The sequence below is a fragment of the Erpetoichthys calabaricus genome, chromosome 7 (genome assembly GCF_900747795.2).
Source record: "Erpetoichthys calabaricus chromosome 7, fErpCal1.3, whole genome shotgun sequence".
In the NCBI taxonomy this organism is placed as follows: Eukaryota; Metazoa; Chordata; class Cladistia; order Polypteriformes; family Polypteridae; genus Erpetoichthys; species Erpetoichthys calabaricus.
In genome coordinates this window covers 179,279,772-179,294,068 of record NC_041400.2, presented here as the reverse complement: position 1 = coordinate 179,294,068, position 14,297 = coordinate 179,279,772, and the positions used below count along the sequence as shown (strand labels likewise).

Below are 14,297 nucleotides of genomic sequence, written 5' to 3'. Positions count from 1 at the left end.
ATCACAACAATGGATCTGACATGTAAACAACACAATGGATAAGAATAGGATAATGGATAAGTCGCAGAGTCAAATGATTCAAACGCGTATTCTGTTACATTTTGCTGTTTCAGGCTGAACATTTCAACCAGATGATCTCCTCAGGCACCACTGCCTTGTTGCCACCATAACATACTGTGTTACCTTTCCTGGCCATGAAGCAGGTGCTAGATGGACACACCTCATGGTAGACATGCTCAACAGTTTCCTTCTTGCCTTGAATGGAAAGTGCCTCACAAAATCCATCCAACTTTTAGACACTTTTCAAGCAGCTAACCCTAAAAATACCTCAATGCTTTTAAAAACCATCTGGTAGGAGTGGGTACAGATAAAGTTCAGACCCTGAGTGATGACACTCGCCCATGGTGTTGTGAGATGTTTATATTTGGCAGTGTGAGTGTGGTGTTTGAACCTCAGCTGGGTCCCCATCTGTCTGTGGTTTGCATGGATGTGTTTACCTCCTGGAACTTCAGGGTTCCTCTCACTTTGAAGGTATGTGGGTGAAGCTGTTCGGTCACTCTGACTTGACTGACCCTGCATATTTGTGAATAAATGTGTGTTGTGATGGACTGGCACCTTGTTTAGGGCAGGTTCCTGCCTCACACCCTGCCACCCTGAATTAGATTGTTATGGATGCTTGGTAAACAAATGAGACACGTCCTGCACATCCAGGTAACCTTTGTACTGTTCTGGTTACGTTTGGAGGATCAAACTTAAGGGAATACTCCACCCAAAAATGCTATTTTTTAACAGTATATGTTACTTTCCCCATGTAGTATGCAGTGGTGTCTAAGAAACTTTTTTAATCTTGTGTTGTTAGGCAGGACTGAGATCTTTGGTGATCAACACCAGATAACAGCAAACAATGTCAAAAACATCAGTGAAAAAATCTCAAGTAAGTCGTATCATGTAATCCATATGTCAAGTTGCTCCGTCATATGCTCACCACGTCCTAAGCACTTGTATTGGTACTAAAATATTTTTAAGTAAACCATTCTGGAAAACCCTCTTGTGAACCAACATGTTACCTGAGTATTAACCCACCTCATTCACTGGTCAGGAGTGCAGCCCAGTAACCGCTTACTCTCTGGCCAGCATTGCGCTTCATGTGATTTCAACAAAAGTGTAGACATGGAGACATGCAACACTACAGGTTCAAACTTAACCTGATAAGAACTCGATGAGGAAGGGAATCCGCCTCCTTCAACAAGCTGAAGGTCACAGACGGCTGCTAAACAACCTGCGCTACTCCAGTTGTGTCCCACCGCTATGAATATAAATGTAATAGCAGGACGCGGGTCCACAGTTCAAACGCTCGTTCTCATCTGAGCGTGTTCCATTTTTGTTCTTGAGAACACTTTTCAGAGGTGGTTTCTTTAACTATATTTCAGTTAAAAAAAGACATTGTGAGCATAGAAATGGATGATTTAACGTGAGTTATGTGACACAAGTAACATGAGATTTTTTTCATGGACGTTTGACATTGTTTGCTGTTTAGTGAGTGGTGTGAACTATTCTTGCATTTTGCCTTGTAGGTTGTACTGTTGTCTTGTATTCTTGAGGTGGCTGTGACAGATCAGATGGTCATCAAGCTCTGTGAAAAGAATTACTTGTGTTCTGTTATACAGACCCCATTTTGTGACACCCATTGCATAGCTAACATACTTGGAAGCCGGTCTCTCTTGGAATTGCATTTCACAAAATTTCTTCCATTTCTTTTCCCCTGCAGGGTTTTCTTTGTAGGGGATTGGTTTCTTCTTAGAAAGTCGAAGCTTAGGGGCATCCATTGAGGAATTCCTTGTGTAATTTTGGGGTATACAAGAAAAAATTGTGCCTGTTGTTGTTGTCCAGTGATGGACACAGTAGACCCCAATTATATCAGGAAATGTGTTATCTTCATTATGCATGAAATGCCATTGCTACAAACTATATGAGATAAATAACATTAAAAAATATTTTGGGGTGGGGTATTCCTGTAAATCTGTGGTGGGCTGGCGCCCTGCCCAGGGTTTGTTTCCTGCCTTGCACCCTGTGTTGGCTGGGATTGGCTCCAGCAGACCCGTGACCCTGTAGTTAGGATATAGCGGGTTGGATAATGGATGGATGATATTCCTGTAAATAGAATTTCTTCAGTGCCCACATCATCCTGGTATCTACAGGATATTAAATGTCCATCATCTGAACAAACAGGGCAGCAGGACACCACAATGAAAAGCCAAATCAAAGTGAACTTTAGGAAGGCCTGTGAAATGGCTGATGGGGGTTTAATCATTAAACCCTCAGCCCTCTGTGTGTTTATGTGGGGTGGGCATTGAATTGGCTAATAAATAAGAAGCCAAAGGCAACAGTACAAGGTTCATGGTGTTCTGAGTGGCTCTATGCTGCCTCCATTGATCTTCATTTTGATTAACAACAAAGATGTGACAAACAAGATACCAGCTCTGACGTCATTAAGTGGGATTAGCATTAAAAAAAAAAAAAAAAAAAAGTGACAACATTTGAGTGACTTACCAACACAATGTCACCAAGGTGGATATCCTCACCCCTCAGTTCCCTGTTTCTTGCTCTTTCACAGATGGCCTTGTAAAGCAAACTCTGAGGACGCCTTTGAGATTCTCAGTAAACCAGCAGCTTTCACAAGATGTGTGTCCCAGCTTAAGAAATGAATGATCACTCACAGATGACTTTTTTGAGATCATCATTTAACTAAATAAAGACACAAATGACTATCATACATTACAAAAGAACTCAGACCTCCCTCTCCCACCCAGCCTGAGTCAAGGGGTAAAATAAAGTTACAGAGTCATTCCACAACAGCAAAAGAGAAAGCAGCCGTAGTTGACGGAAAAACAAAGTCAAGGTGTTACAAAGCTCTCGCAGATTATGTTAAGACAGCAGGTGTTCTTTAATGTGAGGACCCATACTGGGTCTTGAGAAGAGGATCATCATCATATTGACATGACGGTGCTGCCATTCAGAGACAAGTAACAAGGGGCGTATCATAAAAGCATCATCAGCTGCAAGTCAATGGCTGAACTGCAGCTCCACCGACACTCTGGTCAGCTCTCTGCTTCTTTTGGTAACAAAGGTGTAAGCGGACACTTCTGCAGAGACTCCTTCGGACAAAAAGGCTCCCAAATGGAGAGTCTTTGTATAACTGCTAACTAAACTCTGGCTGGATGTGAGGGGCAAAAACAAGGCACCTGCACTCTTAAAAGACAAAGGTGCCTGAGCGGCTCTTCAGAGTGACCCGCAGGAAAGACTCATCCACGTGAAGGCTCCAGATGGAATCATTATTTATTTATTTAGATCTGTAACGGCCTCCTTACAGGAAATCACCATAAGTCATGATTTTAAAAGGGCCCTTGCTTCTGGATGGAAGAAGAAAGTGCGAAACATCTGCACAGATAACATCTGAAAAAAAAAATGTGCCTGCTGCGTCCGAGCCACGATTTTAAACAATGGAACAAGCCAGTCCAACTCCACCATTTTGTGGCATGGCCAATGTGTGCACCAAGAGTGGAACTCTGAGCACAATGATCTTTATTTTATTTTCTTATTGGTAGTTTGTGGCCACTTGTTGTATTTTGTTTGTGGTATTTGTTCCCTCTGTGTCTTTTGTTGTTTGAAGGATGATGGAGCAGTGGTTAGCACTGCTGCCTCACAGCTGATATCGCATATTTGGCCACAATAGTTGGCAGACTTTCCCCTGTCACCCAGGGACTCTTAAATGACCACTGCACCATTATAATCCACTCCAAACTATTTCAGTTCCTCCTTCACTCCTTTCAGTTCCCTGTTGACTTTAATGTGTTTCTTCGAATATCGCAGACATTACTGTGATTTTTCAAAGAGAACTCCACCATGTTTGCTCATCACTATTAAAGAAGAAAAACTAAAATGCCTTCTGTGGAAATAAAGAACAAAGATTTTATAATGGAAAACCTGCATAACTATAGCACTGGGTACATCAAAGTAGGACAAACCCTCCGAGCCTTATGAGATTGTTTCATTAGTGACGGAAGAACAAAAAAAGTATGGCTAAAAGAGGTTTCAGATTACCACTGTGGCCGAATTGTCTTGTATACAGCATTTAAGCAACCAATGAGGAGTGAGCATTAAAAGTTCAAATTACAGTATAATAATAATAATAATGTGGTAGAACAGTGGCCATTGATTGAATTCAATTCTTTAACAAGAACAGGGCAACATGGTTGGAAACTTGGTAACAGCACATCTCACACAAACGTTAAAAGTTTTTCATCACACAAAGAACAAGACACATGGACTAAATGACCAAGTAGTGTGGTGGAGAGCAGGACTTTAGGGCCCCTCAGAACTCAGCTTGATGTTATTTTGGACAATCCTGAAGAACACAACGGATGAGCTGGTTGGGCTGAATGTTCTGATCTTGTCACAAGTCTCCTGGTGCTCCACTACTTTCACTGTAACGTACAGTCATATGAAAAATTTTGGGAACCCCTCTTTGGATTTTTGTTTATCATTGGCTGAGCTTTCAAAGTAGCAACTTCCTTTTAATACATGACTTGCCTTATGGAAACAGTAGTATTTCAGCAGTGACATTACGTTTTTTGGATTAACAGAAAATATGCAATATGCATCATAACAAAATTAGACAGGTGCATAAATTTGGGCCCCCCAACAGCGATATGACATCAATACTTAGTTGAGCCTCCTTTTGCTAATATAACAGCCTCTAGACGCTGTCCTCCTATAGCCTTTGATGAGTGTGTGGATTCTGGATGGAGGTATTGTTGACCATTCTTCATACAAAATCTCTCCAGTTCAGTTCAATTTGATGGCTGTCGAGCATGGACAGCCTGCTTCAGATCATCCCATAGATTTTCAATGATATTCAAGTCAGGGGACTGTGATGGCCATTCCAGAACATTGTACTTCTCCCTCTACATGAATGCCTTTGTAGATTTTGAACTGTGTTTTGGGCCATTGTCTTGTTGGAATATCCAACCCCTGCGTAACTTCAACTTTGTGACTGATACTTGAACATTATCCTGAAGAATTTGTTGATATTGGGTTGAATTCATCCGACCCTCGGCTTTAACAAGGGTCCCAGTCCCTGAACTAGACACACAGCACCACAGCATGATGGAACCTCCCCCAAATTTGACAGTAGGTAGCAGGTGTTTTTCTTGGAATGCGGTGTTCTTCTTCTGCCATGCAAAGCGCTTTTTGTTTTGACCAAATAACTCAATTTTTGTCTCATCAGTCCAAAGCACTTTGTTCCAAAATGAATGTGTCTTGTCTAAATGAGCATTTACATACAACAAGCGACTCTGTTTGTGGTGCGAGTGCAGAAAGGGCTTCTTTCTCATCACCCTGCCATACAGATGTTCTTTGTGTAAATTGTGCTGAATTGTAGAACGATGTACAGATACACATATGCCACTCCTGTATTTTTCTTGGCCTGCCAGACCTGCTGGGTTTAACAGCAACTGTGCCTGTGGCCTTCCATTTCCTGATTCCATTCCTTACAGTTGAAACTGACAGTTTAAACCTCTGAGATGGCTTTTTGTAGCCTTCCCCTAAACCATGAGACTCAACAATCTTTGTTTTCAGATCTTTTGAGAGTTGCTTTGAGGATCCCATGCTGTCACTCTTCAGTGGAGAGTCAAAGGGAAGCACAACTTGCAATTGACCACCTTAAATCCCTTTATATCTCATGATTGGACACACCTGTCTATGAAGTTCAAGGCTTAATGAGCTAATCCAACCAATTTGGTGTTGTAAGTAATCAGCATTGAGCAGCGACAGGCATTCAAATCAGCAAAATTACAAGGGGACCCACATTTATGCACAGCAAGTTTTTCACATTTGATTTAATTTCATACAACTAAATACTACGTCACTAAAAATCTTTGTTTGGAAAACACTCCAGTACTCAGATGTTTAGGAAATGAAAGACATAGCACTGTTATCTTTTTTGTTGAAAGTAGAGCCAATTATTTCGCAGGCTGAGAGGGGTTCCCAAACTTTTTCATACGACTGTATTTCCTTAACAAATGCATTATAGCCTACCAGTTAATTGTGCTCACACGTGCAGATCTTACCCATCAAGCACTTTGCTACTAAAATGGATTCAGTACCAGCTGTCCACTGATGGAAGCACAGCTTCTTCCTCACTTGCTCATTTACAGCAGCGCTGAGCAAACAGAGGAGAAGACGCAGCTTTTTTTCACCTGACATCCCAGGTTGGATTGGTTGTTGGCAGGATGGTTTCCAGCCCCCAGGATCTTGAGATGTTTAATCAGCTCTGATGATGGATGGACCAATGAATACATTCTGACTGGGACAACATTAGATTGTCAAACCAGCCTAGTCCCAAGGTTAGTGCAGTATGGAGGAATATTTTGGACAAAATTAAATAAATAAATATACAAATAAATAAAACTCAATAATATGTGAGCATAAATAAATGTATGTTTTCTGTTTCTTATTTTTCCAGTACTCCTGATACCTTCTTCTGATTGTTCCATTAGCACTGCACTCTATGTGTCTAATTGAACAAACAATGGCGGTGTGCTTAGCCGCTGTGTGCTGTCAGACTCGGAGTTTGGTTTTATAACAAGTGCAAGTTGTATATTTTGTAAAGTACTTTTATTACTATTCGGTTTGTTATTATTTTCTCTCCTTGTCTTTTTAACTCTTATGCCTCACACTGAGTCAACAGCACCTTCAATTTCGTTGTTCCTTTGTAAAAGTGACAATGACAATAAAGATCTATCTGTCTGTCTAATTCTCCATTTTGTGTTACCACTGATCCTAAATTAATTAAATGTATCCACTCTTTTCAATAGTAGGCTAACTTCTGAATCTTGATCATCATTAAACCTCATATATTCTGTCTTCTTCCTATTTATCTTCAACCCTCTACCTTCCAAAGCCCTTCTCCATTCTTCCAACTTCCTCTCCGCTTCCTCTTTTCTGGTGCTACACAATGTCATCAGCAAAAGGCCTGCTCCAGGGGGGTGGTCTTTTATCCCATGACTCAACACATCCATAACCAATTCAAAGAGCTAAGGACTTGAAGGACCCCCTCCAAACTGGGATCTTTTCTGTTACCCAAACCCTACTTTAAACCAGAGTCTTCACTCCCTCATACACATCCTGGACAATCCTCACATACTTCTGTGATCCTCCTTTCTCTCTCATTCACCTCCAGACCTCTTGATGTGACCCTCCTATCTATCATAAGCCAATACCAGACCAATAAACACCATAGGCAAACCTTTCTATTTCTCTCAATGCTTCTCTATGTGGTGTCTCAATGCAAAGACTGCATCAGTTGTTCCTTTACCTGACATAAAACCAAACTGACTCCAGGGAAGTGTAGCCCGTAGTTGGCGGCTCCCAAACCCACTCACCAAAGGGCGAGGGCCAAGAATGGTAGGAAATCCTCCCTTGGGAATGAGCAATTACAATAGCAGAGGAACTTCTCCAGTGGTCCTTCTAGAGGGCGGGAAACCATCACAATAGAAATTGACAAGCAGATATACAAACTAGTGAATCCCACTATTGCATCCCCTCCATATGGTGTGGGACAGATATTTAAGCAAGTACCTAAAAGATGCTATAAAAATTAAAGAAAGAGCAATTGGAATCCACCAACTCCAAATGGGGAGTTTCCAAAAACAAACACAGCAATCTTTAAAGGACAATTGGAATTCATCTACCCTAAGTGGGGAGATTGCAGAAGTAAACACATAATAAAATACAAATAGGGAAATGGATGTTAGGACTGATGTCGGATGGACACCGCCTTTCAGCATCCCACTTTTCATCCTGAGTATTCCAGAGAGCCATTAGTAACCTGGTCAATCTCTGAAAACCTAACTTGCCTGTGAAATACCTCCTCCCTCCCGGCTATATACACTAAGAAACTAGAAAAATAACGAAACATGGATGGAAAATTTTAAAACCAAAAGGGAGTACAGAACACTGTTCAAGTGCCTAAATTAGACAAAAGTAAACAACAGAAGAGTTGTTTAGAAGAGGAAGGTCGCCATAATGATCCAATAGTAGAGAGGATGGACATCCACTGGAAGAGGAAGTAACCAGGACTGCATGGATCATTTTCATATGTTAACTGCTACTCCCTTACGGTTGCCTGTCTTCCTTTAGCCTTCTCTCTATAACCCTTTCCTAGGTTTTCATTATGTGTGATATCAGCTTAATCTCTTTGTAGTTTCCACAATCCTGGAAAATCTCCCCTATACGTATAAATCACTATCACTATGCTCCTCCAGTATTCTCTCCTGTTCACATATCTTCTACTTTAGATCTCACAACAGATCTACTCCCTCTCCTCCTAAACTCTTCCACACTTCTACTTCCAATGATACTTCATTCTTTGCATTCCTCATTCCTCTCAGTGCCTCCTTTAATTCCTCCCTCCTTATTCTTGGTACAAACTCTTCATTTGGAACTCCATCCTCAAACACCACCCCTGGATTTTCTTCATTCAGCAGTTTTTCAAAAGTACTTCTATTCTTGATCCTATCATGCCTTTCTAATCTTTCATCTGCTTTATCTGACTAAAATCCTTCCCTGCCTTGTTCCTGTTCTTCGCTGTTCTAAAACTCATTGTCTCCCTCTTTTGTCTCCAGGTTTTCATACTCCTCTTCCAAATCTTGTGCCTTGGCTCTAGCCGCTGTCCTCTGGGCCTCCTTGTTTGCATTCCTTTTCATTTCTCTGTCTTCCTCCCACCCTATCCTGGTGCCATGTCTTCCTTGCCATTTTTTTTAGCCATTGTCACATTCAGAACCACACTGTTCCACCACCACGTCTCTTTATCTCCACGTGGCCTCCTTCCTGTCTAACGCCTCTTCGCCTACTCTCTGTACAACTTTGCTATAATTCTCCCACCGCTCCTCCACATTCTTTCTCTTTAAGTCTGTTCCTAAGCCTTTCCTCTTTTAATCTCCACCACTTTATCCTTGGTGCTGCTTGCTCTGGTTTTATTCTGTTGCCAGCTGTGATCTCCAAGTCCATCACCACCACTTTATGCTGCTGCTGTCACACTTTTTGATTTATAACATTGAAGTTTATGTTCTTCAAGTGAGGACAAATTACAAAGTCTACTTGGCTTTGTGTTCATTCATTACTGTAAGTCACACCCTGATTTACTTTCTTCTCAAAAAATATGTTAACGATTACCAAATGGGATGCCATAGCAAACTGTACTATTCCCTCCTTCCTCATTTATCTCCCCCCTACTCCCCATCCTCCATGTACCCTTCTCTATTATCTCTCTGCTCTTTCCCATATGTCCATTTAGATCACCACCTGTTCCCCCTCTTGTACCGCCCTTAGTTCTTCATCCATTTCTACCCAGAAGACCTCCTTCTCCTCTTCCTCACAGCCCACTTGAGGAGCATATGCACAAATGACATTAACTATGGTCTCACCAAGACCAGGCTTCACACTCATCACCCCTTCTATTCACACTGACAAGACAACCTTTAGGTTCTATGGAAACTTCTATCCCTACACCACTGCTTATTCATTCCACTGTACAACACCTTAAAGCCTCTTCACAGTTCTCTTGCCTTATTCCCTATTATTATTATTATTATTATTATATTATTATTATGACCGTCATCATCAAATTCTTCCATGAGAACTCTGAATACAATGAGGACTGATTGAGGTCATTTATGTTAGGTAGAATGCCTAGAGGGGGCTGGGTGGTCTCGTGGCCTTGGAACCCCTGCAGATTTTATTTTTTTCTCCAGCTGTCTGGAGTATTTTTATTCTGTGTTCATTAGTGTTCCCTTATTTTAATTCTTATTTATTTTGTCTTTTTTCATCATGTAAATCACTTTGAGCTACATCATTTGTATGAAAATGTGATATAGAAATAAATGTTGTTGTTGTTTCCATTTAGCAGTGGTAGCACTGCTGCCTCGCAGTAAGGAGACCTGGGTTCACTTCCCGGGTCCTCCCTGTGTGGAGTTTGCATGTTCTCCCCGTGTCTGTGTGGGTTTCCTCCCACAGTCCAAAGACATGCAGGTTAGGTGCATTGGCGATCGTAAATTGTCCCTAGTGTGTGTGTGTCTGTGTGTGTCCTGCGTTGGGTTGGCGCCCTGCCCGGAATTGGTTCCTGGCTTGCGCCATGAGCTGGCTGGGATTGGCTCCAGCAGACCCCCACGACCCTGTAGTTAGGATATAGCAGGTTGGATAATGACTGACTGACTGACTGTTTCTATTTAGTATTCCTGCACACATAACACTCCCAGCAAAAACTCTGCCAACTCTCCTCCTTTCCCAGCCATTGTCCCAACTCTTAGTCTCTACTTCCCAATCTCTTTCTCTGTCCTCACCTTCTTCTTCTGAATTGCCTTCTTTAGCAGGGCCTACTCTTGTGCTGGTAGCCCTCGCTCATTTAGTACAAGAGTGTAGCGAGGCCCCTTCACATCACCTACAGGCAACAACATTTATTTATATAGCACATTTCCATACAAAAAAGTAGCTCTAAGTGCTTTACATAATGAAGAAAAGAAAAATAAAAGACAAAGTAAGAAATTAAAATAAGACAACATTAGTTAACATAGAATAAGAGTAAGGTCCGATGGCCAGGGAGGACAGAAAACACAAAAAAAACTCTGTACGCCTCAGCATTTTCCGAAGCTGAATGAGCGGATTCTGTCATTAAAGGTTTTTGTCTTAACGATTTACAGTCGGACGCCTTTCCCAACACTAATCCTCTCTCTGTTTATACAGTAATACCTGACAGCGGGCCCAAGTCATCTGCTATAACTCTGACAGAGTCAGGATTCCCAAATATGATCAAACCTGTTTTGTCTTCTTCTACAACTCAATTTTTTAAAATGTGCTTTGGGCTGGAAACGGACTGATTTTTACAAGAATGCTAAACAGTTTATTTGAAGCGATTTTGCGGTTCTGTAGAAAACTATTCCCTGGGTAAGACTACTAGATATCAAAACCACGCAACACTTTGAGGAGCAGCGAGGGGCATCTCAAGGAGGCTTATTTTCCTCGATAGTCGCAATTCACCGATTTAAAAATAAAATAAAATAAAAAAAAAACACAACGCCTGCTCTATTTTATTATGTGGAAAATCTGTGTTTTTCTCGTTAACAAAAACTAAAACATGTCATTAATGTGAAAATAATAATTGTTGTGATGGTCTGGGTTGGCTCCATGTCCTTTGGCAGTTTGATCCTGGAACTGTCGATAGTCACACACTGTAGAAAAAAGTTTTCAAATAGTGCAGTGCCAATCCATAAATAAATAAATAATCCATAAAACAGAGTTTTGTGGAGGTTAAAAATCAATCCATACGTAGAATAATTACCCAAAAAAAAAAAAAGTTTAAAACTCAGGCAGGTCTTTATTTAAAAAACATGACGCTGCTTTGTAAAGCCTGGCGTGTCCTCTTCTTATCCCTTCAGGGCCTTGCAGCAGGAGGACACAACTCCGGGACGCTGGTCTCAGAGGCAGAGTGTTATTTGTGAAACTGGCCAATAAAAGGAAAAGGTTAAAATGGGCACAAGAACACAGACATTGGACAGAAGACGAGTGGAAAAGCACTGTATGATCAGCGTCCCAGGATCGTCTTTTGACTGTTGCAGATGTCACAGGTACTTGGTGTGTATTTAAACAAGACACCAACTGAGGACCTGTGAGGTGTTTGTTTCTCAAACTGCACACTCTGATGTCCTTCTCCTCTTAAGCAAGTTGTCCACCAGGGTCTTCCCCTCCTGCTTAGACCCAGTCCACCCTCATCTCTCAAGATGGTTTCTATGTTCATGAGAAGAGAGGTAAACAACGTGTGAAGAAACATGGACATGGAGTAGAGAAGAGGACGACCAGAGAGGAAGTGGATGGACTGTGTGAGGGGGAGTCTGTTGAATGAAGGGGTGCCAGGTGAGGAAGTGTACAACAGATGAGAATGAAGGAGACTGGTCAATGGAGATAAAGAGATAAGACACAAAAAGCAGATGCAGTGACACACTTAATTATTTGTGCTCAAGTTTCACTACAGTTCCATCTGTTCATTGTCACGTCTCATAATTCATGTACTGATTTAATTTTGACTCTCCGGATAGCACCTGGTACGAGGCAGGGCACAGGCATGGATGGGCACCAGTCAGTGTCTGCACTTTGAGATATTTTGAGTTCAGGTAGTACAACTGTTTAAAAAGTTAAAGGTCACCCCACTGAAAGTCAAATATTTACTCCATCTGGCTGAAGTGTCCAAAGGTCCACAAAGACAGGAAATTGACCTGCTGTCACAGAAAGTGGATCCCAACAGAAAAGTACAAACACAGCAGGGCAGCCCCCTGGTCGGGACTTTCATCTCACTAGTGCCTGGGCTTGGGTTCTACTCCTGGCCTCCCACCCCATAAACTGTCTGTCTCTCTTACAGGTTCAGAGAAAGAATTGAGGCTTCTGCTATAACAGCATAACGGTGGTGTGCTCATCTACCTCCCCGCTCTGGACACCCGTGTTAGTTTCCAGGCCCACTCACTGTTTGTGGTCATCTGATTTGGGATTTAATGTTTCCATTTGGTCAACTGGGAAAGCCTGATGTCCCATTCAAGGTCTGTTTCCACCACAACAGGCTCCCAGGAATGGGAAAAGGAGCATCAGAACAGGACTGAGGGTCTTGCCTAACCACGGATCAGCATTCTCCACATTCTCCAATTTCAAAGGATTTAACAGTGAATGGAAATGTTTGTCTTGTGGCACTTGCCTCCTATTTTTTTTTTGTTTGTTTATATTTCGCTGTTCCAGGTCTCTGCCTGACTGCTGCCAGCCCAGCCGACTTGGCCGTTTACCATTGGTTAGCCATTGGCCTTCTAACCGTAGTGGAGGTGTGCAGGGGGGGGCTGGTAGTGCAGGGAAAGAGAGCCAAGCGGCACTCGATCCAAGACTGTCTCAGCCATCATGTGGGGCAGGCTTCGGAGCGGCCTGACAAAGGCTCATGTGTCAGAGTTTAGAACCTGGGCGAAGCTGGAAACCATGCAGAGGGTGATGCAGGAGCTGCCACGCGTCTATGTAACCAGGCGGGTGCCCCCAGCTGGAATGAAGATCCTGAAGCAGTCTGGCATGTGAGATTCTCCATGTTGTGTTTTGTTTTTTGCACTTGCAGTCCTCATTGTCGTCAGGCAGGGGCTTTGAAGCTCACCCTCCACGCTATAAAGTGGACACGTCCCGCTTGTGCTTCTTGTGTTTCTGGCTCTGGCACTTTCTTGATTGTTTTATTAATGGTGTGTGGTGAGCCTGACCACAGAGAAACACGCTGAGGGCAGTAAGATGAGTTACAGTATAACTTTAAAAAAATTTAAAACAAAATAAGAAAAAGGTATTTTATTATTGCACCTTCCTGTAATGACCACCACTACCACCCCTTTAAGTGCTTTAAAGGTGCAGTAACGGCGAACGGTGGCTTACCTACTGTCACAGTAAGACAATTATATCTTACAATCGATGTATCAAGGGCCTTCCTATAACGGCTCAAGGTGCTCCAAAAGTAGACCCACTTGTTTTAATTTATTATCCAAGTTGACTTACAATATGTGAGATATGATTGATTATATTGCTTTTCTTTTTTGTGAATTGGCACATGTGAAGTGACTCTCTCTTGGTCACACAGTGTCAGTAGCGGGCATTGTACCCACAACCTAAGGATTAACTCCAAGCCCTTAGACACAACGCCACACCGTCTGTTGCATTTGCATGTTCTTCCCGTGTTTGTGACGTATTTTTTCTGGGTTTCTGTACCACCTCCTAAACTCCCATGCGACACTTTAATCAGCGACTCTCCATGGGTTTGACTAGGCCGAGTGCGCTTTGGTTTAAGTCCTGCGCTGCCCTACAACCTTGCACTGAAAAAGTGGATTCAGAAAAAAAAAATTAAACTGGAAGGTTGGTTTGTAAAAGTAGTGAACCCTGGACACCAGTCACCACATTTCTATGCCAAGTTCTCCAAGGGCTGGTTGGCTTGCTCTATGGACATTTTATAAAACAATCAAAAGTAAAAATGGCCATCTGTTCATTTCAGGCCTGCATAATTCAATTTAGAGTCTCCTAGCTGAAAAAAAATCCGTTAGAAAAAAAGTCAAAGCACCAAAAAGAATATTCTGAGCATTTTTTCTCATTAACAGCAAAACTACTGTAAATATCATGATAGTTATAACATTTAGTTATAACAGCGCGAGAGAGAGCGAGCGAGCCCAAGCAGAAGAAGTAAA

The 14,297-nt window shown here is 42.0% G+C and overlaps 1 protein-coding gene across 1 annotated transcript in view; it reads left to right on the top strand.

Annotated features, from left to right (window-relative positions):
• Nucleotides 1-12,919: 12,919 nt before the first annotated feature.
• LOC114654921 (glyoxylate reductase/hydroxypyruvate reductase-like) overlaps nucleotides 12,920-14,297 on the top strand; it is a 40,700-nt gene continuing 39,322 nt past the window's right edge. Inside the window, exon 1 of the mRNA XM_028805778.2 lies at nucleotides 12,920-13,154. Within this exon, the coding sequence (XP_028661611.1) occupies nucleotides 12,991-13,154 (164 nt within the window). The 5' untranslated portion in view covers nucleotides 12,920-12,990. The remainder of the gene's footprint in view (nucleotides 13,155-14,297) is intronic.